Source organism: Vipera berus, assembly GCF_964194415.1.
Source record: "Vipera berus genome assembly, chromosome: 1".
Taxonomy (NCBI): Eukaryota; Metazoa; Chordata; class Lepidosauria; order Squamata; family Viperidae; genus Vipera; species Vipera berus.
The window spans coordinates 361,782,241-361,806,487 of record NC_138202.1 but is presented as its reverse complement, the minus strand read 5'-3'; the positions used below and the strand labels follow the sequence as shown (position 1 = coordinate 361,806,487).

The window sequence follows — 24,247 nt, the reverse complement described above, 5'->3', positions numbered from 1 at the left end:
TTTGTGAAGGGAATCCCTGGCAGCTTTTAAGTGAGCAACGTGGTCGTTAAGCGAATCTGGATTGCCCCACTGATTCTGCTGGTCAGAAAAGGTCGCAAAAGGGGATCGTGTGACACCTGCCCGGGGACACTGTGACCGTCATAAACACGAGACAGCTGCTGAGCGTTTGAATTTTGATCAGGTGACCGGGGGGGGGGGGAAATGCTGCAGCGGTCGTGCTAAAAATGGTCACTGTAACTTGGTCATTGTAACTTGGAATGGTCACTAAACGAGCAGAGGTAAGTCGAGCATTTCCTGTGCTGCCTCTTCTGCGTTGCCTTTTCCACCCCCCACCCGTCTTCCCGCGTCGGCTGAGGAGGAGGCAGTTTCTCAGACCAGGAGCCTCGTTTTATTGCAATTAAAGGCCCATCCGACGAACCAAATCCGAACGTTCTTTACCCACGGAGCAGGCAAGTGGGGCCAGCCCAGCGGCAGCCCCAGGACCCCCGGCCGTGGCTCCCCCCGGGTGAAAATGGCACCCAGCCCCCTTACTGGGATACAGGCGTCTGGCGTCCGTCAACGGCCCTCGGGGCGGGACAGATCTCTTTTGCCAAGTTAAAACGTGACTCACGAACGGCCCCATCGGCAGGGAGGGAAGGCACGCCAGCCGCCCGTCCTCCGGGAAGACCCCCGGGGTGTCCGAGAGGGGAAGGACGGGGCTCCACGTCTGCCTCCAGGCTTCTGCCACCATCTCCGGCACAAGGGGGAGGGGGGAAGGAGGGGGGGGAACGTCCGAGCGAGGACAGCAGAGTCCAAGTAGCGCTCTGGCCGGACAGGAGCAGCGTCCGGAGGGACCCGGGACAGCTCACTCCTTCAGCTGGACGGAGAGCTTCAGCTGGACTTCGCACAGGAAGGCGTCCATCAAGTCGTAGCCGGCCTCGGTGGCGATCCGGCCGATCACCTGGCCCTGGTGGCCGATCAGCATCTTCTGCGGGAGGAGCAGAGAGGAGCCTTCAAGTGCGCCCCTCACCCCTTTACCAGGACCCACCCACTCCCCCCCTCGCTCTTTCCATCTCCTCCCTCCCCTCCCTTCCTGCCCACCTGACTCCCAGCTTCCTCCCTCCCTCCCTTCCTTTTCTGTCCCCTCCCTTCCTACTTTCCTTCCTTCCTTCCATCCCACCCATCTACCTGCCTGCCACCCTCCTTTCCCTTCCCCCTCCCGCCTCCGTGGAAGCCCCCAACCCTTTTAAAACTGGGCTGTGTTCCCAAGCCTGCAGCACTTAAGGCAGGGGTCTCCAATCTCTCTGGGTTGGCGGCCCGGCGGGAGAGGGAGGGGCAGGTGTGCCAAGTGTGTATGGGCAAACATGAACGTGGCTACACATGCGCGCACAAACAGGCCGTGAGCATGCACACTACGCAAACAGGGCTACGAGCATGCGCACAAGGCTCGCGGCGACACCACTGCCTGTGAGGTTTATGGTGCCACCGCTGCCAGGCTCACGGCGATGCCATCACCGATGCGAGGATCGCCCCGCTGCTGCCCCCCGTGAGGCTCGCGCTGCGTCCTGTGGCGATGCTGCCACCAGTGCAAGGATCACGCTGCTGCTGCCCATGCAAGGTTCGTGGCAACGCCGCCGCCTGCGTAGTACTAGTGGCACTGCCACTGCAACACTCATGGCAACGGTGGTACGAAGGGGAACGAGCACGCATGCACTGCCCGACTAGTCATGCGGCCCGGTGGCCAAGAGGCCACGGCCTGGTAGTGGCCACGGCCCATAGGCCGGGGACCTCTGGCTTAAGGCATCAAGGACCTCATTTCCTGGTTTTACTATTACTTTATCTCAGGCGCTAGGTCTACTGGTAAGTTCTCAACTTTCGGCCACAACTGGGTCCCAGATTTCAGCTGTTAAGCGAGACATTAAGTGAATTTTGATCCATGTCGCGATCTTTCTTGCCACGGTGGTTAAGTAAATCGCTGCACTTATCAAACTAGCGACCTGGTTGTTAAGTGAATCTGGCTTACCCCATTGACTTTGCTCGTTAGAAGGTCGCAAAAGGGGATCGTGTGGCTGACCCGGGGACGCTGCGACCCTCATAAATATGAACCCCTTGCTAAGCATTTTGATCATGTGACCGTGGGGAAGCTGCAACGGTCATTCAGCGTGAAAAATGGTCAGGAGTCCCTTTTTCCAGCACCAGTGTGGCTTCAGTCACTAAAGGAGTGGTTTCAAGTGAAGGACTGACCTGCCTTTATTTCTGACGCGTTTTATATTATTTTTTTAAAAAATGCTTTTGGATTGTTTCCACTCTTTTGGACTTGCCCGCCGCCCAGAGTCACTGACTTAGAAGGGCAGCTCTAGAAATGGAATAAAGTAACGGTACTGAAACGCATCCCCCCACCCTCCTGCCCCCCCCCCGCCAAGAGGAGAGCCCCCCCCCCCAAACACAAACACACTCACCAGGTATCTCTCCTTCGGGACCACCAAATTCTGCACGATCTGGAGCTCCCCGCCGGGACCCTCTTCCCAAAGGGCTGTTTCCTGGAGGAGACAAGAGTTTCACTACGGATCCGCTGGGCCAGGAGGGGGCGGGGGTGGGATCGGGGTGCCGGGGGGGGGCGCTCACCTGGGTCACGAGATAGGGCACTTCATGGGGCAGGTGTTCCAGGAGTCTGGCCCGGATGAGGTTAGCGCAGATCTCTTGCGGGGACTGGCTGGTCAGGACCTCACTGTGGTACTGCCAGGGACCTGGCTGGGCTTGCTTCAGGAGGTATTTCTGTGGGCACAAAGCATCCTGGGTCACACCTGCCGGAGCGAAGACCTACCTGCACAGCCCTTGCTTCTTTGACCCTCCCTCCCCTGCCACCCCTCCTCCCACCCACCCACCCCGGCTGCACAGAGGGCTTCAGAATTCCTCCGCCTGCTTCAGCATCTCTTCTCTGGACAGGCTGCGTATGCACCCTGTCCTCGGCTTACGGACACAATTCAGCCCGACATTTCCATCGGCTGGGCGAGACGGTGGCTAAGCTGAGCTTTGCTCCATTTTACAACCTCCCTTGCCACAGTCATTAAGTGAATCACTGCGGTTGTTAAATTAGGAATGCGGTCGTTAAGTGAATCCGGCTTCTCCGTCGACTTTGCTCGTCAGTAGGTTGCAAAAGGGGATCTTGTGACACACACATAAGACACACACACACACACATCCCTGGGAGGCTGCGACCGTTGTAAAGCCATGCCGGTTGCCAAGCGGCCGAATTTTGACCCTGTGACCACGGGGAGGCTGCTACAGCCATGAGTGTGAAAAAACGCTCCTGGGTCACTTCAAGCGGTCAGGAAGCAAAAGGTCGTAAGTCCGAGGACTACCTGGAGCGACAAAGATTCTCAGTCCTGCAGGGAAGAGTAGCCGGGGAATTTGAGTCAGGGGAGCCTTGGCCACTTTTAAGACCCGTGGACTTCAACTCCCAGAATTCCCCAGCCAGCACGGTTGAAGTCTTAAAAGTGGCCAAGGTTGGTGGACAACTGGACTTTTTTTTTGAAAACCTTTCACTTCTCCTCTGAGAAGCTTCTTCAGTTCCTTCCTTCCTTCCCTCCTTCTTTCTTTACTTCCTCCTCTCTTTCCTTCCCTCCCTCCCTCCCTAAGTTGTGGGTGCTCCACCGCTGGAAGAAGAGATTGGACCGCCATTGGTCTGAAATGCTGTAAGGTCTCCTGTTCGAGCAGGGGGTTGGACTAGAAGACCTCCAGGGTCCCTTCCTACTCCTGTTATTCCGTCCTGTCTCTTCCCTCCCCTTCCCCCGCCCCCCTCTCTGAAGAACTCATTGGTTCAGAAGTGAAACGTTCTCAAAGGGACAGAAAACACCTAGTCAGTCCAGTCCCCTTTGGGACAAGCCTTGCAAAGCCTTCCCGGTGGCCACTCACGTGCCTTCAGCCTGTCCACCTCCTCCTCTTCAAGCGCAGCCAGCATGAAGATCTCCCGGAAGCCCGGCCAGCCTTTCTGGCCCTTGGGGCTCTCCGGGGCCCCGCTCTCCACGGCCTCTGCAGGGGTGCTCTGGGCCCTCTTGGGGGGCCGGTACAGAGACCTGGTCCCCAGCTTCTTTCCTCCAAAGGCGTCTTCGGTGAGCTCGACCACCAGCTCCAAGAGAACGCCCTTCCGCTTCACCAGATCCACCTGATCCCGGAAAGGAGAAGGGAAATCAAGTCTGCTGCTTGATATAAAAAAGGTGTTGAGACTCTGGAAAGAGTGCAGAGAAGAGCAGCAAAGAGGATCAGGGGATGACTGGAGGCTAAAACGGACGAAGAATGGTGGCCGGAATTGGGGATGTCCAGTTCAACGAAAAGAAGGACCCTGGGGGACGGGATGGCAGGGTTCCAATATCTCAGGGGATGCCATAAAGAAAAGGTGTGTGTGTGTGTGTGTGTTCAACCTATTCTCCAAAGTCCCCTGAAGAAATGAAATGATGGATGGAAACTAATCAAGGAGAGAAGCAATCTAGAACTGAGGAGAAACTTCCTGCCAATGAGAACAATTAACCAGTGGAACTCCTTGTCTCCAGAAGCGGTGAATGCTCCAACACTGGACGTTTTTAAGAAGAGACTGGAGAGCCATTTGTCTGTAATGGTATAGGGTTTATATATATATAGCTAGTCCTCGATTTTGAGGTCTCCTAGTCCATCCCCTTGTTTAAGCAGGGGTGTCACTCTGCCGGCCGGACGCGTCACGAGGAAATCATTGCCAGCAATGGGGGAAAAGTTCCGATACGTCGCGTGACCTTGCGAGTTTGACATGTCTGCCCTAAATCATTCCAGACAAATGGCTGTCCAGTCTCTTCTCGAAAGCCTCCAGCGATGGGAGCACCCACAACTTCCAGAGGCAGGTTGTTCCACTGGTGAACTGTCCTCACCGTCAGCAGCAGCCACAGAGGCCTGAAAGGCCGGCCTAGGTCATAGCCAAACCCACCTTGTTCAGGACCAGGAGGCTGGGCACCTGCGGAAACTGCTTCAGGCAGCTCAGCACCTGTGGGTGGAGCTGGTGCCGGGTGTGGCGATCCGAGACGTCCACCAGGACCAGCACTTTAAGAGCAGGGGGAAGAAAGGAGGAAATGAACTCGGCGCCAGCCATCTTTCCCCTTGGACTGCAAACCGAAATTCAGAGGGATCTGTGGCACACAAGCCCGTGGCAGCCCTGCCGCCTTCAGCTCACCACCGCGGCAGAACCAGGGAATGGCATCCGACGAAGGCGGGCCGAGCCCTCACCTAAATCTGCATCGTTCAAGCTGTCAAACGGGTCAGAGAGCATGGATTTCTCCAGGTTGTGTCTGAAATGGAAGAGAGTTGGTCATAATGTGAATACTTAACACACACACACACACACACACACACACACACACAACCCATTGTCTACAGCAGAGAGGTCCAACCCTGGTAACTTGAGACAGGGGGATTTCCATGCTGGCTGGGGAATTCTGGGAGTGGAAGTCCGCCCCTCTTAAAGCAGGCTGGCTGGGGGATTCTGGGAGTGGAAGTCCACCCATCTTAAAGCAGGCTGGCTGGGGGATTCTGGGAGTGGAGGTCCGCCCCTCTTAAAGCAGGCTGGCTGGGGAATTCTGGGAGTGGAGGTCCGCCCCTCTTAAAGCAGGCTGGCTGGGGGATTCTGGGAGTGGAAGTCCGCCCCTCTTAAAGCAGGCTGGCTGGGGGATTCTGGGAGTGGAAGTCCACTCCTCTTAAAGCAGGCTGGCTGGGGGATTCTGGGAGTGGAAGTCCGCCCCTCTTAAAGCAGGTTGGCTGGGGGATTCTGGGAATGGAAGTCCACAAGTCTTCAAGTTGCCAAGGTTGGACACCCCCATTCTAGACCCCATCCTACCTTTTTCCTTTGGCAGGGGTGGTGAGGCCAGGGGTATCCAGGATAATCTAGGGAGGGAAGAGGAATTTAAGTATGTTCAAATCAGGACAGCATCTTCCTGACTTTTGCCGGGTGCAGAAAGGAAATTAAGACAACGAACATGTTAGAGAACAATCTATCCAGGGTGCTATGAACCGCCACACCGATTGCCCTCAGGAGACAGGGACAATCTGGGCAGTAAAACCATTCCCTGCAGACTTCCGGTTTGCCGCCGTGGCCGTTCGGAAGGCGAGCTCCATCTTCCACGTCTGATTTCGCACCGCTGGGGGACCCTGGAAAGGGCGGAAAGTCGCCCTGTAGGGGTGACCAGCGATCTACCTCTCTCCAATCCCAATTATCTTTTCCACCTGTATAAGCTGCCCAAAGTATTTTTCCCCCCCGTGGAGAGAGGGAAGGCAGATTCTACCCCACCCTCCAAAAACAGCGGCGACTGACTATCCAGGGGAGTTTAAAACTTGGCAAGAATAACAGTTAAGCGAGTTTTGCTCCATTTTACAATCTTAAGTGAATCACTGTACTTGTTCAATGAGTAACGGGGTTGTTAAGGGAATCTGGCTTCTCCATTAAATCTGATTGTCAGAAGGCCGCATAGGGGGGATCGCGTGAACCCGGGACACTGCGACCGTCAGGAATGTGAGCCAGTCGCCAAGCGTCTGAAGTTTGATCATGTGACCCTGGGGATGCTGCAATGCTCGTAAATGTGAAAAATGGTTCTAAGTCACTTTTTCCAGAGCCTTTGTATGGTCACTAAACGAATGACTGTAACTCAATTTAAGGGACCGTTGTAAGTCGAGGACAATGTGTAGTAGCTTCCAACTGTGTTGGATCATCAAGGGAGGTGACCCCTGCTTTAGATACCTAAAAAGTCTTTTTTCAGCATCTGAATTGTTATTACTTAACAATGAAAATTTTGTGACTCAATTATGGTCATAAGCCGAGGACTAGCTATATAGAAATGGACGAATACAGGTTGTTCTCGACTTACGACTGTCGTTTTCAACCCTTGGCTGGTGGCCAAGTACCCAAAATGTCCGATGTTATGACAGATCTTGACCAGGGGTACTTACAATCTGTTTCTGAAGTTTCAACAGCTCGTACCCCTCCTCACAACCATGTGAACACATGTTGGGCATCTGGCAACTAGAACTGCACCAGTATTTTACTTCTGTTTTTTTGGCAAAACCGGCCCATAGTGAACTACTGATTCACTTAAGGACCATGGCATTCACTGAACAACTACCACAAAAGAGATCATAAAATTGGGACTGGTCTGTGGGTGACCCACTTTACAACGGTCATGATTTGACTTAAGACTGCGATGAACAGGCTCCGTTACAGTCATACATCAAGTTGTACTGGTAGAAATGAAACTTTCTTGGACGTTGCTTTACTGTGTGGGGGGGTTTTCATTTATTTATTTATTTATATTTCATATTTCTTCACCTCCCTCAGAGAGGGAGCTTTTAATGTTAATTCCACAAATTTCTTAAAATTTCACAGTCTGCTTTTACTGTGAAGGCGTTCGCTCTGAGAGAAAAGTGGGAAAGAAGCCTGCGTTCTTCAGCTTTTTCCCCACCATGGTGGTTTCTGAACAGAAGATAAATCTAATTGCCGGTAAGAATCGCAATCCTGGGGTGACTTAAGCAAGATGGAGGTTTAGTCTTGACACATCTGCAAGCCACCCAGTTGAGAAAGGCTGATAAACATGAGTGCTCACAGAGGATTCAATAAATTAAGCCAGTGATTCTCAACCTTGGTAACATTATACGATGTATGGACTTCAACTCCCAGAGTGGAATTCTGGGAATGAAAAGCCATACGCCGTAAAGTTGCCAAAGTTGAGAAACACTGAATTAAGCGATTTTAAGCTTTTAAAGCCAGCCCAAACACCATCTGTCTGGTAAACTCTCAAGATTCTTTTTTCTTGCCATGTATGTATGTATACACACACACGCACACACACACACACACACACACACAGTCTAACTACACTATATTGTTTCTCTGGGTCATATATTTATTTATTATTTATTAATTCGGTTTATATACCACCCTACTCCCGAAGGACTCAGGGCGGTTTACAAGGCAAAATTTAAAAACAATACAATATAAAATTAAAATTAAATTAAATTAAGTCTAGCCCCACATATGTTTGTGTATGTGGGTATATGTGTAATTATTAAAATATATTTAAATTATTATTACAATTATTATTTTGCTCATGTTTATGTAATGTATATTGGAGATGGTTACCCTTTGAGAGCTGAAGGCAACAAAATTTCATTTTAATGTATGCTGATTAGTGTACTTTTAAAGTGACAATATGCTATTCTATTAATTTCTATTCTATTCTATTCTAATTTAATTTCTATTCTATTCTATTTAATTTCTATTCTATTCTTTTCTAATTTAATTTCTATTCTATTCTATTTAATTTCTATTCTATTCTATTTAATTTCTATTCTATTCTATTCTTTAATTTCTATTCTATTCTATTTAATTTCTATATTCTGTTCTGTTTATACTCAATTTGCTAGGGACAATTTGTCACGAGCCTGCCGCTGTTCCCGCCAACTGAAAATAAGAATAAACCTCAGGGGAACCATTCTCCACGCAAGGCAGCGCTGGCAAGCTCTCCAAGGCCTACCTCCCAGTCCTGGAAGAAAAAGTTAAACCTGATTGTTACGACTACTCACCAGCTGGGTATCCTCGACTGTGATGACGCCCTGAGCGTTGCACCGTGTTGTGTGCACCTTGCTGGAGACCGGCAGGATCTGTCCAGGAAATAATTCAGAACGTTTTACAGGTAGTCCTTAACTTACAACAGTTCATTTAGTCACCAAAGTTACAATGGCACAGAAAAAAAAGTGATTTTTCACACTTAACGACCTTTGCAGCATCCCTGTGGTCACGTGATCAAAATTCAGATGCTTGGGAACTGACTCGTGCATATAACGATTGCAGTGTCCCAGGGTCACCTGATCCCCTTTTGCGACCATCCGACAAGAAAAGTCAATGGGGGAAGCCCCAACCGGGTGACTTATCAATTGCAGCTATTCACTGGGGCAAAGAAGGTTGTAAAACGGGGCAAAACTCATTTAACGAATGTCTCGCTTAACAACAGAAATTTTGGGCTCAATTGCGGTCGTAAGTTGAGGTCTACCTATATATCGTAAGACCCGAAGAGAAGCATTTATTCTTACTGTAGTCCCCAACGTACGACAAGTGGGAGAATTTTCGTTGTTAAGCAAGTTGGGTTTGGTTAACCACCACTGTTGCCAGGGCCGTTAAGTGAATCACACCCTCACTAAGCGAATCTGGCTTCCCCAACTGAGTTTGCTGCGAACTTCACGGCTGACCGTGGAGACGCGGTCCCCGTTAAGTGAGAGGGATGGCCGTCCCTTTTTTCCCCAGCCCCAGCCCCAGCCCGTTACCTTCCGCCCCAGCAGCTGGTTCGACAGGGTGGACTTGCCAGCGTTGGGAGCCCCGATAATGGCCACTCTCAAGACTTTGGGGTTGCTCGGCTGATCTGGGTGGTGGGACAGCAAGGACTCATGCTCCCCTACAGGAAGAGTGTAAAGGTTCAGCGGATCACTCTGAGGGATCCCGGCAAGCGGCGTTCAAAGCTCACGAGGTATAGAAGAGAATAGAATAGAATAACTTTATTGTCACTTGAAATGTACACTAATTTAGGTAAAGGTAAAGGTTCCCCCGCGTGCTAGTCATTTCCAACTCTAGGGGCTCATCTCCGTTTCAAAGCTGAAGAGCCAGCGCTTGTCCGAGGACGTCTCCGTGGTCATGTGGCCGGCATGACTAGACGCCAAAGGCGCACGGAGCGCTGTTACCTTCCCACCGTAGTGGTCCCTATTTTTCTACTGGCATTTTTTACGTGATTTCGAACTGCTAGGTTGGCAGAAGCCACTAAACCAAACTGGCCATTTATTTACTTATTAAATTTCCTAAGTGACCTAAATGACTCTGGGTGGTTTACAACATAACGTTATAATAACTATGATATATATATGTACACACACTTAAACACACAAGAGTGCAGAATAACAGAGCTGGAAGGGACCTTGGAGGTCATCTAGTCCAACCTCCTGCTCGGGCAGGAGACCCCATACCATTTCAGACCAATGGCTTTCCAATCTCTTCTTAAAAACATCCAGTGTTGGGGAACCCACAACTTCTGTGGTTAATTATTCTCGCTGTTAGGAAATTCCTCCTTAGTTCTAGGTTGCTTCTCTCCTTGATGAGTTCCCATCCGTTGCTTCTTGTCCTGCCTTCAGGCGCTCTGGAGAATGGCTTGACTCCCTCTTCTTTGGGGCAGCCCCTGAGATATTGGAAGACTGCTATCCTGTCACCCCTTGTCCTTCTTTTCTCTAGAATGGCCATACCCATAAAATATAGAATAGGGTTGGAAGGGAGATGGAGGTCTTCTAGACCAACCCACTGCTCGACCAGGAGATCCTGTACTTTTCAGACAAGTGGCTGTCCAATCTCTTTTTAAAAACCTCCAGTGATGGAGCACCCACAAGTTCTGGTGGCAAGCTGTTCCACTGGTTGATTGTCCTCACTGTCAGGAAATTTAGTTCCAGGCTGCTTCTCTCCTTAATTTGTTTCCATCCATTGCTTCCTGTCCTGCCTGCAGGTGTTTATGTTAAAACATGTGAAGAACGGTTGCTGGAATTGGGTGTGTGTAGTTTAATGAAGAGAAGGGTGAGGGGGGACATGATAGCAGTCTTCCAGTATCTCAGGGGCTGCCCCAAAGAAGAGGCAGTCAAGCTATTCCCCAAAGCGCCCGAAGGCAGGACAAGAAGCAATGGATGGAAACTATTCAAAGAGAGAAGCAACCTGGAACTAAGGAGGAATTTCCTGACATTGAGAATAATTGACCAGTGGAACAACCTGTCTCCAGAAATGGTGAATGCTCCAACACTGGAAGTTTTTAAGAAGAGACTGGACAGCCATTTGTCTGAAATGGTATAGGGTTTCCTGCCTGAGCAGGGGGTTGGACTAGATGACCTCCAAGGTCCCTTCCAACATTATTATTATTATTAACAACCTGCCTCCAGAAGCGGTGAAGGCTCCAACACTGGAAGTTTTTAATAAGAGACTGGACAACCGTTTGTCTGAAATGGAATAGGGTTTCCTGCCTGAGCAGGGGGTTAGACTAGATGACCTCCAAGGTCGCTTCCAACTCTATTAGTATTATTTTTAGTGCTGTTGCAACGTCAAACGGTCACCGAACGAAAAGTCCTAAGTCGAGGACCACCTGCACGAAGACGGGCCGGGCAAACCCGAGGCGTCCTCATCGGGGACCCCCTTGCGGACACGTGTCGCCCCCTCCCAGGCGCGCGGCCTACCCGGAAAGGCGGGGGCGGGCGGGGCGGACGGCCCCCCCAGCGACGGCGCCGCTTCTCCCGGGGCGATCCCGGCCAGGTGATCCAGAGCGGAGTCGCAGCTCTGCGGGCGACCCGGCCCGGCCCAGAGGGGCTGCGGAGGGTCGAGACGGCTGCAGGTCCGGCCTCCCTCCTCCCTGTTTCCACGGCGTGGCCGCGAGTTCCGCAGGCTCAGAGCGCGGGCCGAGGCCTGCTCCAGCCCCGGGGAGGCGCCCGGGAGGAGCCGGGCCCGACGCACGGCCAAACCCAAGGCCCGCCGGCCCAGCGACACCACCGCTGTCGCCATGGTGACTGCCGCCATCTTGGCCCTCGCCTCGCGAAAGGCCTTGTGGTAGGAGCACGAGGGAAGCCACCACAGAGACGAGCGGCGGCTAGAGCGGCCCGGGAAACCGCGCAGGCGTCGTGGACGGCGCCGAGAGGGGCGGGGCCTCGGAGGGTCGAGGAGAGGCGGCGCCACTTTTTCCTTCTTTTGTGCGCTTCCATGGTGGAAGCCTTCCCCGAGCATGCGCAGAAGGCCCGCTCGATCTGGGAACGCGCGTGCAGAGAGAGAGACTCACGTGGTGGGGAGGAGGCGGCCAGACACCCAGTTCCTCTGTGCATACGCAGAGTGCCTTTACGTTCCAGACCCTTTGGTCTCTATGGAGCTGGACGGGTCAATTTTGTTTGCTTGCTGCAAGTGCTTGAACGGCTTCAGCGGTCTCTATAGCCCCCAGCCCTCTCCCGGCTGCCCTCCAGTTCCTCTGAGCATGTGCAGAGTGGCTTTGCTTTCCGGCCCTGTCACCTCCGTGGAGCTGAGCGGCAATATTTTGTTTCCTTAGTACAAGTCTTTCAAGGGCTTGAGTGGTCTCCTTTGCTCTCCGGTTCCTCTGAGCATGCACAAAGCGCCTTGGAGTTCCACCCTGTTACATCTCCCTTTTCTGCCCTGACCGTTTCCTTCGTGCAAGTGTTTCAAGGGCCTTGGGCATTCTCTGGAGCCCCCTCTGCCCTCCGGTTCCTCTGAGCATACGTGAAGTGCTTTACCCGACAGCCTCTCCTCTAGGGCTCTGGGCCTGCCACCAGCCCCCCCCAGCAGGGGGGCACCCAGGACGCTTGGGACCCCTATAGGGGAGCGAGCTGGGCTGCCCCCGGCCCCCCTGCTGAGTGGGGTGCAATTGTCCCCCCTCCTTGCACCATAAACACCAGTGAAGCGCCCCAAGGAGAAGTATTGGGGTCTCCCTGTGGGGTGGTGCCTCCTGCCTCCTCGGGACATCCGGCCTGGCAGGCAACCCCGAATCTTCCGGGCCAGCAGAGGCAGGTGAGCAAGACCCCAATCCCCCCCCTGCCCTCCCTCCCTGATAAAATTCCCAAGAAACCCTTTTCAACCTTTACCAAAAGCCCTGGCGTCTGTCTTGGACTTCTCCTTCGCTCTCCGTCTTACAAATTCTAAATTTAGGTGTCCGCACGCAGATTAATGGAAACTACCCCCCCCCCATCGTGGGTGAGTGACGGACCCTCTTTGTCCACCCAGCCCAGTCCCATCCCACCGAGGCGGGGTCAAGACGGACGGTCCCAGTTGCCCTTTTGACCAACCCAAAGCCCTGCGTGGACTGACCGTTTCCCACAACCCTTAAGAATAAGAGGCAGCAGAGTCAAGAGGACCGGAGCCACAGCTTTATTTTCACACAGGATGATGGGCTACGGTGTCCTTGTGAGGTCAGCTGGCGTCTTCTGGCTTTTGGGGTGCTGGAAAGAGGCTGGTGGGCAGGGCAGAAGAACCCTTACCATTACTAAACTCAGTAATGGTAACGGTTTCGCTGACACGCCGCGAGGTCGGCCTTCCAAGACATTTGCAGAGTGGTTGTGTGGCAGGTCAGAGTGTAGCCCCCTTCCCCTTGTCTGTACCTCTGCTTTCTTGGGGTCACACACTCACACACACACACACCCCTCCATGCATAGCTGCTCCCCCGGAGAAGGTGAGCCTAGTTTACATCACTGAAAAATGCTTAAAGCTTTCATGTCGCTGTAAGCCTGGGGTAGCGGGGTTGGACTAGAGGACCTCCGAGATCCCTTCCAATTCTGTTATTCTGCTCTTCTGCTTGTTATTCTGCTTATTCTCTTATTCTGTGACGCTGTTGGCAAGATGGGCTGCATATGAATGATCAAACAACACCAGCCTAGTCCCGGATCCTTGGGAAGGACTAGATAAAGGTAAAGGTAAAGGTTCCCCCGCACATGATAGCTAGATAAAATTGGCAAATCCAAGCTAAACATCTGGCTGAGTGTGCCACCAACCACAATCCTTAGCTTACATCCTGCAATGACATGTTATCTGTTATTAAACAACATCTGTCTACCCCAGGACCTCAAAAGGGACTGGATAAGTGACTGCTCCATCTCTGGAGGTTTTTAAGAAGAGACTGGACAGTCACTTGTCTGAAATGGTATAAGTTCTGCTTGAGCAGGGGGTTGGACTAGAAGACCTCCAAGGTCCCTTCCAGATTCTATTCTATTCTATTCTATTCCATAATTCTATTCTATTCCATAATTCTATTCTATTCCATAATTCTATTCTATTCTATTCTATTCTATTCTATTCTATTCTATTCTATTCTATTCTATTCTATTCTATTCTATTCTATTCTATTCTATTCTATTCCATAATTCTATTCTATTCCATAATTCTATTCTATTCTATTCTATTCTATTCTATTCTATTCTATTCTATTCTATTCTATTCTATTCTATTCTATTCTATTCTATTCTATTCTATTCTATTCTATTCTATTCTATTCTATTCTATTCTATTCTATTATTCTATTCCATAATTTTATTCTATTCTACTCTACTCTACTCTACTCTACTCTACTCTACTCTACTATTGGCAAACTTATTTGTGTTTCATACTTAAGTGCCCTCAGATCCAGGCGAAACATCTGGCTGACTGTGCTACCAACCATAATAGCCTTAAACTCAAGAGTCGGGCAACTGTGTCCCCTTGACGACCTGTGGACTTCAACTCCCAGAATTCCTGAGCCAGCCAATATGGCTGGCTCAGGAATTCTGGGAGTTGAAGTCCACAGGTCATCAAAGGGGGACCCAGTTGCCTGTTCCTGCCTTAGGACAGTCTCAGGAGTCCTGCCGGCGGCCTGGCATTTAAAGGAGAAATTGATAGGAAACATGCAAAGCATCTGGTCTGGGGAAAAAAAGAATAAAATATGGAAAACCCCGTTCCCCAGCCTTCTAATCCATATTAAGGAATAAGGATTTTCTGCTGTGGCTTGCTCTTTTCCTGCTGGCTCCCTCCAGTGAAAACGCTTCTCTTGAGGGGGGGGGGGGGAAAGGTCCTTTTCCAGCCAAGGTGGAGATGCTTCTGGACTGGAGGGCGTGGAGGTGCTTCCGATGGATCCAGGAGCTCCAGATAGTACATCATCTATACTGTAGTGTCTGATTCCAACTTACAGTATATGATGATATCCGAGCTGGAACCTCAGCGAGTCTTTCCCGTCTCGGGGCGCCTGCAGCTGGAGAACTGGGAGAAACAACAACTGTTAGATGTTTTCTGCCAGCCATGGCAGTTCCCCAAAAAGGTCATCAGATGGGAGCAAAGAGGCTTCTTTGCTTCCACTGATGAGCCAAGGGTCTCAGACCCCGACAGACCCCATTGGCAGAGTGTTTTATGGTCAGGGAGGGACCAAGACCCCCCATAAATACCTCTGCACGAGGGGCTGCTCTTTGTTCTAGTTCTAGCCTCTCTTAAGATTCTACTCCTAGCTCCTAGTTCTTCTTCTGTTTTAGTTATGTAATGCTAGCTTGCTTGCTTTTATTTTGTTTCTCTCTCACATGCAGGCATGAATGCTTTCATGCCAAGTATTTCTTTCTCTTTAATCTATCATTGAATAAAGCTAATATGATTGCATCTCTGCGTGATGCTTTTTACTTGGAAGCACCTTAACGATCCATCGTCCTCGTGAGACCATCTCACAACAACCACCCACAGATACATTAGGGAGATAAAGCTGGTTTAAAATGCACACTGGGGTGTTGGGTGGACCCTCTCAAAAGCGGGGCTCCCCAGCTGTGCTCAGGAATAAGCTTTGCACCTGCATATAACGAAAGTGTTGGGACTCGGGTACTCTGCAGATTCCCAACTGAGCTGGACTAAACTCGAATTAAGCCTGACCTAAATGGAAGCTGAACGAAATGAAACATTAAATTAAACACTAAACCCTAAATTAAACACTAAACACTAAACTAAAGGCTAAACTAAACATTAAATTAAACACTAAACAATAAACTAAATCCTAAATTAAACACTAAACACTAAACATTAAATTAAACTAAACGCTAAATTAAACACCAAACTAATCTAAAAGTAAGCTGCACTACGCTGCAATAAAAAGAAAAAAAGACAAAAAATAAATAAATAAAACCTCCTAATATCGTAATTCCCTGGGCAGGGAAACAAAACCATCCCCCTTATTGATTGACATTGGACAGAATTGATAGACGGGACGATTGCCGGAGGAAGCTGCTGTCCCAATAAAAAGACTTTGCAAATAAAACCTGACGGTCAATATGCCATCGTCGCTTCACACTCTGAGTTCTGGAGCAGAGGATATTCAAGGAACTGCTCGCATAAAGAAGCCGTAAGTGTTCGCGTACTCGTTAAAGCACCGTGTTCAAGAAATGTCTTGCGTCTCCTGAGACAGTCTGGAGGCTCAATCGTATGATGGACAGTGGCGGGAATTGGGGATGTCTAGTTTAATGACGAGAAGGACCAGGGGGGACAGGATAGCCGCCTTCCAGTATCTCAGGGGCTGCCCCCAAAGAAGAGGGAGTCAAGCTGTTCTCCAAAGAGCCTGAAGGCAGGGCAAGAAGCAACGGACGGAAAGTAGTCCAGGAGAGAAGCAACCTGGAACTAAGGAGGAATTTCCTGACAGTGAGAACGATTAACCAGTGGAACTCCTTGCCTCCAGAGCTTGTGAGTGCTCCAATATGGAAGGTTTTCAAGAAGAGACTGGACAGCCATTGGTCTGAAATGCTTTAGGGCTTCCTCTGCAGAAGGGGGTTGGACTAGAAGACCTCCAAGGTCCCTTCCAACTCTATGATCCCATAACAAAATAACAGAGTTGGAAGGGACCTTGGAGGTCATCTAATCCAACCCCCTTCTCAAGCAAGGGACCCTACTGCACCACTCCAGACAAACGGCTGTCCGGTCTCTCCTTAAAAACCTCCAGTGTTGGAGCATTCACAACTTCTTGAGGCAGGATCTTGGACGGGGGGCTGGACTAGAAGACCTCTGAGGTCCCTTCTACCCAAGGATTCGATACGTCCAGAAGATACAGCTGCCCCCACCACCACCTTCCAAGATCACCCTGCACTCCCAGATGCTTCCTGGCACCGGGTTCGGGGGGGGGGAACAGTGCCAGGGCATCCTGGGAAAATGTGGTGAGCCCCCCCCCAGGGTTGCACGCCCCCGCCCCCTTTCCCAGATCAGCACTTACCCTCTCTTGCGTCTGGAGCCTCCAAGGTCAGCAGCATTGAGTGGGGGCTTCGGAAGGAGCCCCTTTTATAGCCCCCGCAGCAGAGGCAGCCTATCTCATCCGCCCTGCCTGCCTGGCACCTCTCCAGAAAGCCCCCCCCGCACCCCCCAGACAGCCAGGAAGTGCTCCGAGGAAACCCAGGTGGGGCTGAGATAAGGCAGCTCCCGGGCTACATGGGGGCTCCCCCCTCTCTCCTTCAGGGTGGGGTGGCTTCGGGTTGTCCCCCCCCCAGCTCACTGGCTCAGCTGGTCTTTCTCTTCGGGGATCTCCCCTCCCTGTTTCTATCGATGACCCCCCCCAGGACCCCCAAAGGGAGTTGCAGCTGAAGTGCAGCTCGGAATGGCAGCCGAAAAGGGAGACTTTTCAGGGTGCGAGTTCAAATCCTTCCTTGGCCGACCCTCCCCCTCCCATAATGACGACAATAACAACAACAACAACAATAAATAGTTGGAAGGGACCTTTTTTTCAAAAGGAGATAAATAAATACATCAAGAAACTGCAGCTTCCTGCCATAACTCCAGCAAAGCTACAAAAAAATAAAATACTGCGCTATTCAGAACATCTTACATTTTAAGGAGATACCTGGCTGAGACCTAGGATGCCGGCAGCAACCCGTGTCAATCATTAGCGCCAGTCAATTTGAGTGTTCAGTTGACTTGAGTTTCATGTTTTATGAATAAAAGTTTTATAATAGTTGGAAGGGACCTTGGAGGTCGTCTAGTCCAACCCCCAGCTCAGGCAGGAGACCCTATACCATTTCAGACAAGTGGCTGTCCAGTCTCTTCTTAAAAACTTCCAGTGTTGGAGCACCCACAGCTTCTGGAGGCAAGGAGTTCCCCTGGTTAATTGTTCTGAAAAAATCCATCTGGCCATGAACTGAATGAATGAACGAAACTTTATTGTTAAAGTACAACCACGTATACATTGAGATTGGCTGAGCCTCCCTTCCTCCCCCCCCAACTCACAGTGACAACAAACCCACCATCTTGTTACACCATGTGATGAGATGAAGCCGTCACTTTGGCCCAGATGTGGCCACTCAGGCAGAAAGTCTCCCCCGTAGCACAGCAAATTCCAACTGTATTTATTTGGAATTTAGAGTATTTTCGGTGGGAGGGGGACAAAGGGCAACCAGGCAGAAAAGGAATTTGTCTCTGCCTTTATTCCTTTGTTACGTACAGGTAGTCCTCCACTTACCAGCATTCATTTAGTGACCATTTGAAGTCAGAACTGGCACCGGAAAAAGTGGCTTAGGATCGTTTTTTTCAAACTTGTGACCGTGGCAGCACCCCCAGGGTCACATGATCAAAATTTGGACCAAGTTTGTCAACTGGTTCCTATTTACAACGGTCGCAGCGTCACGTGGTCCCCTTTGGCGACCTCCTGACAAGCAAAGTCAATGGGCAAAGGCAGATTCGCTTAACGACCGAGTGGCTAACTTTAACGACAGCACTGATTCGCTTAAATGTAGTTAAAACGGGGCAAAGCTCAACAACTGTCTCGCTTAGAGATGGAAATTTTGGGCTCAAGTATGGTTGTAAGTCAAGGACTCTCTGTGAAATCTCTAAAGGTTGATGAATGCAATCTGATCATTGAAGGCTCCTGGGTGCTTCTCTCAGCTTGGTGGTTTCCTTATAGACATTTCATGACCCAACTAGGGAACATCATCAGTGCTAGAAGGGAGGAGGAGGAGGAGGAGGAGGAGGAGGAGGAGGAGAACTGTGGGGTCCTTGGTGCTGAGCTGGGCGGTTTCCTTGCAGACGTTTCATGACCCAACTAGGGAACATCATCAGTGCTAGAAGGGAGGAGGAGGAGGAGGAGGAGGAGGAGGAGGAGGAGAACTGTGGGGTCCTTGGTGCTGAGCTGGGCGGTTTCCTTGCAGACGTTTCATGACCCAACTAGGGAACATCATCAGTGCTAGAAGGGAGGAGGAGGAGGAGGAGGAGGAGGAGGAGGAGGAGAACTGTGGGGTCCTTGGTGCTGAGCTGGGCGGTTTCCTTGCAGACGTTTCATGACCCAACTAGGGAATATCATCAGTGCTAGAAGGGAGGAGGAGGAGGAGGAAGACTGTGGGGTCCTTGGTGCCCTCTGAGCTTGGTGGCTTTCCTTGCAGACGTTTCATGACCCAACTAGGGAATATCATCAGTGCTAGAAGGGAGGAGGAGGAGGAGGAGGAGGAGGAGGACTGTGGGGTCCTGGGTGCTCTCTGAGCTGGGGGGTTTCCTTGTAGACGTTTCATGAGCCAACTAGGTATCATCCCCAGTGCTAGCATGGGGCGGGGGGGTTGTGGAAAAGGAGAGGAATAATAATAATAATAATAATAATAATAATAATAATAATAATAATAATAATAATAATAATAATAATAATAATAATAATATTAATATTAATAATAATAATAATAATAATAATAATAATAATAATAATAATAATAATAATAATAATAATAATAATAATAATAATAATAATAATAGTCTGGGGTCCTTGGGGCTCTCTGAGCTTGGCTGTTTCCTTGCAGACCTTTCATGACCCAACTAGGGAACGTCATCGGGGCAATCTATCATTCTGCGTTGGTTGTGGGGATGCACCAGGCCCACAGAGCCGGGTCAGGAGCAGAGGGTCCCGGCGAAGGAAATCTCTTTGCTTTCTGCCATCAGCGCTGGGGGAGGGGGGGGGAAGCAGGAGCTGGAGCTGGTTTTGAGAACTCAGACCGGGACCCCAAGCCCGTTTTCCCCTGGAGACTCACCCCGGGGAGGGTGTCCGCCTGGCCTGTGCAGACCTGATAAAGACCTGCTGGAGCATCCATCCCATGTGCCCCTCCTTATCAGGGACCCAGCCCAGACAGGCAGCTGGGCAGGGAGGCCTCGGACTCCGCAGCCAATCCTCCACTGTGCCCAGGAACTCGCACGCCCCATCATGCCATCTGCCCCGCTCAGCCCAGCTTATTGTGTTAAGTGCCGCTCACGCCCCTGCCCTGTATCCCTTGGGGATCCTAAGGGAAAATGGGGCGCAGACCCGATCTGCTGACACGGGTCATCCTCCATTTACGACGGTTCACTTAGTGACAGTTCAAAGTTACAGCAGCCCTGAAGAAAGTGGCTTAGGACTGTTTTTCACACTTGCAGCCTCCCTGTGCTCACGTGATCAAAATCCGGATGCTTGGCAGCTGACTCAGGCCTACAACGGTTGCAGTGTCAGACCGTCCCCTTATGCGACCTTCTGACAATGGGGGAGCTGGATTCACTTAGCAACCATATGACTAACTTAACAACCACGGCGATTCACTTAACAGCCGTGGCAGGAAGAGTCGTAAAATGGGGCGAAACTCAACCAGGGTTTCACTTAGCAAGACAAAATTTGGGCTCCATTGTGGCCGTAACTTGGACTCTGCTTCTCTCCCCGTGGTTGTCCAGGAGAGGCTTTGGGTCAATCTCCGTCAAAGTTGGGGTTCACCAGGCGCCTGATCCGCCTTGTCCTGCTTGTCGAGTCCTTCTGAGGTCATCTAGTCCTTCCTTGATTCATCTGCCACACTTGCTTTGTCGAGACTTTGTGCGCCAGAGGTGGATGAAGAGGGTACGTTCCAGGTTTGTTGCCCTGGTTTCACAACGGGTTATTGTTAAATGCAGTGATTGATTGGCTACTCTAAAGAAAAGAAGAGATCCACCTTTAAATGGAAAATTTGGATATTTAGATGTTAAATACTGAAAAGGTTATGACTGATAAGAATTGATTGAATATTAAGGAGAAATTAAGCTTAAACAAGATTTATGAAAATAGGATACAATACATGGTGAAGCAATGATTTTTATAAAAATAACACAAGTGGATAAGAAAAAAAAAGTCACCTATGGACGCTATTATTGTTGGTATCAACATGGAGGAAAATGTTTATATTTAATCACTTATGCATTGAAAATATAAAAAAAATATATTTGTTTCAGGTTGAAGGAGAATACTATTGGGAGAAGAGAAGATCAAAGAAATATACTACTAATCATACTAATTAGGGAAGTATAAAAATTAATTATTATTGACTGTTAACTAACTACTGTTGACTGTGTTTTTCCTAAAAAAAACAATCATGAACCAAGACAACACCAGGCAGTAAGGATTGTTATTGTAAAAAAATTAATAAAACTTTTTTTTTTTAAAAAAAGAAAAAACAGGAAGTTCAACCACCTCCTGAAAAAAAAAAGCACCTCTGGGTCTGCGGAAGAAAGAGAGAGAGAGCTTGAGATAACCGTTTTTCAACCTTGGCAACTTCTAAGGTGGGTGGACTTCCGACTCCCAGAATTCCTCAGCTAGCTGTCGTGGCTGGGGAATTCTGGGAGTTGAAGTCCACAAGTCACCAAGGTTGGAGACCCCCGATCTAGAGACGAGCCAGAGAAAGAGGCTGCTGCGCTGGGACCTCTCCGGATGGCCTGGCGGAGAAGCTGGCACCCTTCCGGCTGCTCCAGGTCAAAGCTGCAGGATTTGGGGGGGGGGGGTTGCTGCTGATTGAAGATGAAGAGTGGGGGGGTGGCGGCTTTGGGCCCTACAAGACTTTTGGGTCTGCACAAGTATGCCTAGCAGGGTAGGGTGTTCCTTGCAGATGGCCCAGGATGGAGCCAAGGAGCGGAGGGCATCTTTCTGGGCAGTGCCAGGAGAAGATTAAGCCCGTTATCGGTGTCCAGCTGCTGTTCATCTTTCTCCCGTTATCCAGCCGGACCTCCTGCCCTGCCCAGGAGACCTCCCCCACCAGCTGCTTCTCTACAGATAAGGACCCCCCCTCCCAACGATGAGGCCCAAAAGGACCGTATCCTGCCTTATCTGTAGCTCTACCTGGGATGGCCCGCCCGAGAGCGAGCTGCCAACTCCGAGCAGAAGCCGGTGTGTCACGAGTCCCAGAGGTTATCGGAAGGAGCAGAGACTCAGCCGCCCTTCAACCCCCTGCTTGGTTGGGTTGGCCCCCAGGGCTCCTAGCACCGTTCCAGCCAGATGGGTGGCTTCCAACTCCCAGGATTCAGCTGGCAGGGGAATCAAAGAATCATGGGATTGGAAGGGACCTCGGAGGTCCTCTAGTCCAACCCCCTGGTCAAGCAAGAGACCCTAGTCCAGGGGTAGGCAACCTTGGCTCTTTTATGACTCGTGGACTTCAACTCCCAGAATTACTGAGCCAGCCACGCTGAGGGGAAAGGGAGAGGTTTCCAAGCTGAGCCAGGCTGGCTCAGGAATTCTGGGAGTTGAAGTCCACCAGTCATGAGGGGGCCATAGTTCCCCCATGCTGGCTCAGGAATTCTGGGAGTTGAAGTCCACCAGTCATGAAGGGGCCATAGTTCCCCCATGCTGGCTCAGGAATTCTGGGAGTTGAAGTCCACCAGTCATAGTTCCCCCATGCTGGCTCAGGAATTCTGGGAGTTGAAGTCCACCAGTCATAAAAGAGCCAAGGTTGCCTATCCGTGCCCGAGACCATTTCAGACAAATGGCTGTCCACTCTTTTCCTGAAACCTTCCAGTGTTGGAGCACCCACAACTTTTGGAGGCAAGGAGTTCCACTGGCTAATTGTTTTCCCTGTCAGGAAATTCCTCCTCCATATATCGAATAAGGATCTCAGAACACAGAATATAGTATAACAGAGCTGGAAGGAACCTTGGAGGTCCTCTAGTCCAACCCCCTGCTCAGGCAGGAAACCCTACACCAGGGGTCTTCAAACTCGGCCCTTTTATGACTCATGGACTTCAACTCCTAGAATTCTTCAGCTAGGCAAACTGGCTGAGGAATTCTGGGAGTTGAAGTCCATGAGTCATAAAAGGGCCAAGTTTGAAGACCCCTGCCCTACACCATTTCAGACTCTTCTTAAAAACCTTCCAGTGTTGGAGCACCCACAGCTTCTGGAGGCAAGGAGTTCCACTGGTTAATTGTCTTCACGGTCAGGAAGTTTCTCTTCTCTCCTTGATTAGATTCCATCCGTTCTTGTCCTGCCTTCAGGTGCTTTGGAGAAAGGTGGATCCCCAACTCTTCTTTGTGGCAGCCCCTCAAATATTGAATAGGGAACAGAGTAGTAGAATAGAATAGAGTTGGAAGGAACCTTAGAGGTCTTCTACTCCAACCTCTTAGTCAAGCAGGAGACCCTAGATCAGGGGTAGGCAACCTCGGCTCTTTTATGACTCGTGGACTTCAACTCCCAGAATTCCTGAGCCAGCAGGAATTCTGGGAGTTGAAGTCCATGAGTCGTAAAAGAGCCGAGGTTGCCTACCCCTGCCCTAGATCATTCCAGGCAAAAGGTTATCCAGTCTTTTCTTAAAAGCTTTCCAGTGTCGGAGCACCCACAACATCTGGTGGCCAGCTGTTCCACTGGTTAATTGTTCTCACTGTCAGGAAGTTTCCCTTTAATTCCAAGTTGCTTCTCTCCTGGATTAGTTTCCATCCGTTGTTTCTTATCCTGCCTTCAGGAGCTTTGGAGAATAGCTTGACTCCCTCTTCTTTGGGGCAGCCCCTCAAATATTGGAGCACTGCTAACACGCCACCCCAATCCTCTCTAGCCATACTCAATCCCCGCAATTCCTTCTTCCCATTTTAGCCTCCGAATCGTCTTTCTTGCATCTTCTCTGCATTCTTCCTAGAGTTTCGGCATCTTTTTTTTTTTTTTGGTACCACGGTGACCCAAAATGGACGCAGCCTCCCAAGTGTGAAGTCAACTCATCATAAAGTTGCCGAGGCAGGATCTCAGCGGACCTCTAGCAATAACAAGAGCAGAGCTCTAGAAACTTGGCAACTGGCTGGGGAATTCTGGGAGTTGAAGTCCACAAGTCTTAAAAGTGGCCATGTTTGGAGACGCCCCCCCCAAGCGATCAGGGGGGCTCTCCCAATTGGACCCCTGCCTTCTGGCAAAGTCTCAGCAGTGGGGCAAAAGGGGCAGGGAAAAGGGAGTCTTTGTCCCAAAAGTGCTTCCCCCCCCCCTTTTTTTCCACACAGACCCATCCCCAAGAGCCTGGGCCCGTCTTCAACGGTGAAGGGACCCAGGGCAGAATACATCCTGCAGCCAAGAAGCCCCCCTCCCCACACCTTTGCACCCATCAGGTGACCCGAAGGTCACAGGTAAGCCTCCAGGATTCTCTAAAAGGATGCAAATGACCAGCTGTCTGCAAGGAGTACAAATCCTTCCATTCCCCTTGAAGACGTTTCCCTTCTCATCCAAGAAGCATCTTCGGCTCTGATTGGATGGTGGGAAATGGGAGGATTTATACTCCTTGCAGACAGCTGGTCATTTAATAATAATAATAATAATAATAATAATAATAATAATAATAATAATAATGATGATGATGATGATGATGATGATGATGGTGTTGGAAGGGACCTTGGAGGTCATCTAGTCCAACCCCCTGCTCAGGCAGGAAACCCTATACCATTTCAGACAAGTGGCTGTCCAGTCTCTTCTTAAAAACTTCCAGTGTTGGAGCACTCAC

At 50.3% G+C, this 24,247-nt stretch overlaps 1 protein-coding gene and 2 long non-coding RNA genes across 8 annotated transcripts in view; 1 reads left to right on the top strand and 2 right to left on the bottom strand.

Moving 5' to 3' along the window:
- Positions 1-365: 365 nt before the first annotated feature.
- On the bottom strand, positions 366-11,698 carry ERAL1 (Era like 12S mitochondrial rRNA chaperone 1). Of its 2 annotated transcripts, XM_081338181.1 has the most exons (11): positions 11,485-11,693; positions 11,242-11,304; positions 9,310-9,437; positions 8,572-8,649; positions 5,837-5,883; positions 5,230-5,291; positions 4,934-5,046; positions 3,899-4,144; positions 2,605-2,754; positions 2,439-2,519; positions 366-967 (listed from the first exon to the last, which is right to left on the bottom strand). In XM_081338181.1, exons 1-11 carry the CDS (start codon positions 11,576-11,578, stop codon positions 845-847), a joined length of 1,185 nt encoding a protein of 394 aa, XP_081194307.1. In that variant the 5' UTR covers positions 11,579-11,693; the 3' UTR covers positions 366-844. The 2 variants fall into 2 exon arrangements, with proteins under 2 accessions (XP_081194307.1, XP_081194306.1); XM_081338180.1 differs by having other exon boundaries at positions 11,242-11,698.
- A 1,214-nt stretch (positions 11,699-12,912) lies between these two features.
- LOC308674277 lies at positions 12,913-16,839 on the bottom strand. 2 transcript variants are annotated; one of them, XR_014027846.1, is made up of 2 exons: positions 16,761-16,839; positions 12,913-14,785 (listed from the first exon to the last, which is right to left on the bottom strand). It is a non-coding gene; the product is annotated as an uncharacterized lncRNA (long non-coding RNA). The 2 variants fall into 2 exon arrangements; XR_014027847.1 differs by lacking the exon at positions 16,761-16,839 and adding an exon at positions 15,919-16,752.
- Positions 14,780-24,247, top strand: part of LOC308674247 — a 32,541-nt gene continuing 23,073 nt past the window's right edge. Inside the window, exons 1-4 of one of the 4 annotated variants that reach the window (XR_014027836.1) lie at positions 14,780-15,902; positions 20,213-20,372; positions 20,741-21,668; positions 23,754-23,876. This is a non-coding gene — a long non-coding RNA (uncharacterized lncRNA). Of the gene's footprint in view, positions 15,903-19,924; positions 20,384-20,740; positions 23,877-24,247 lie in introns of all 4 variants that reach the window. The other 3 variants (XR_014027837.1, XR_014027838.1, XR_014027839.1) reach the window with 3 other exon arrangements.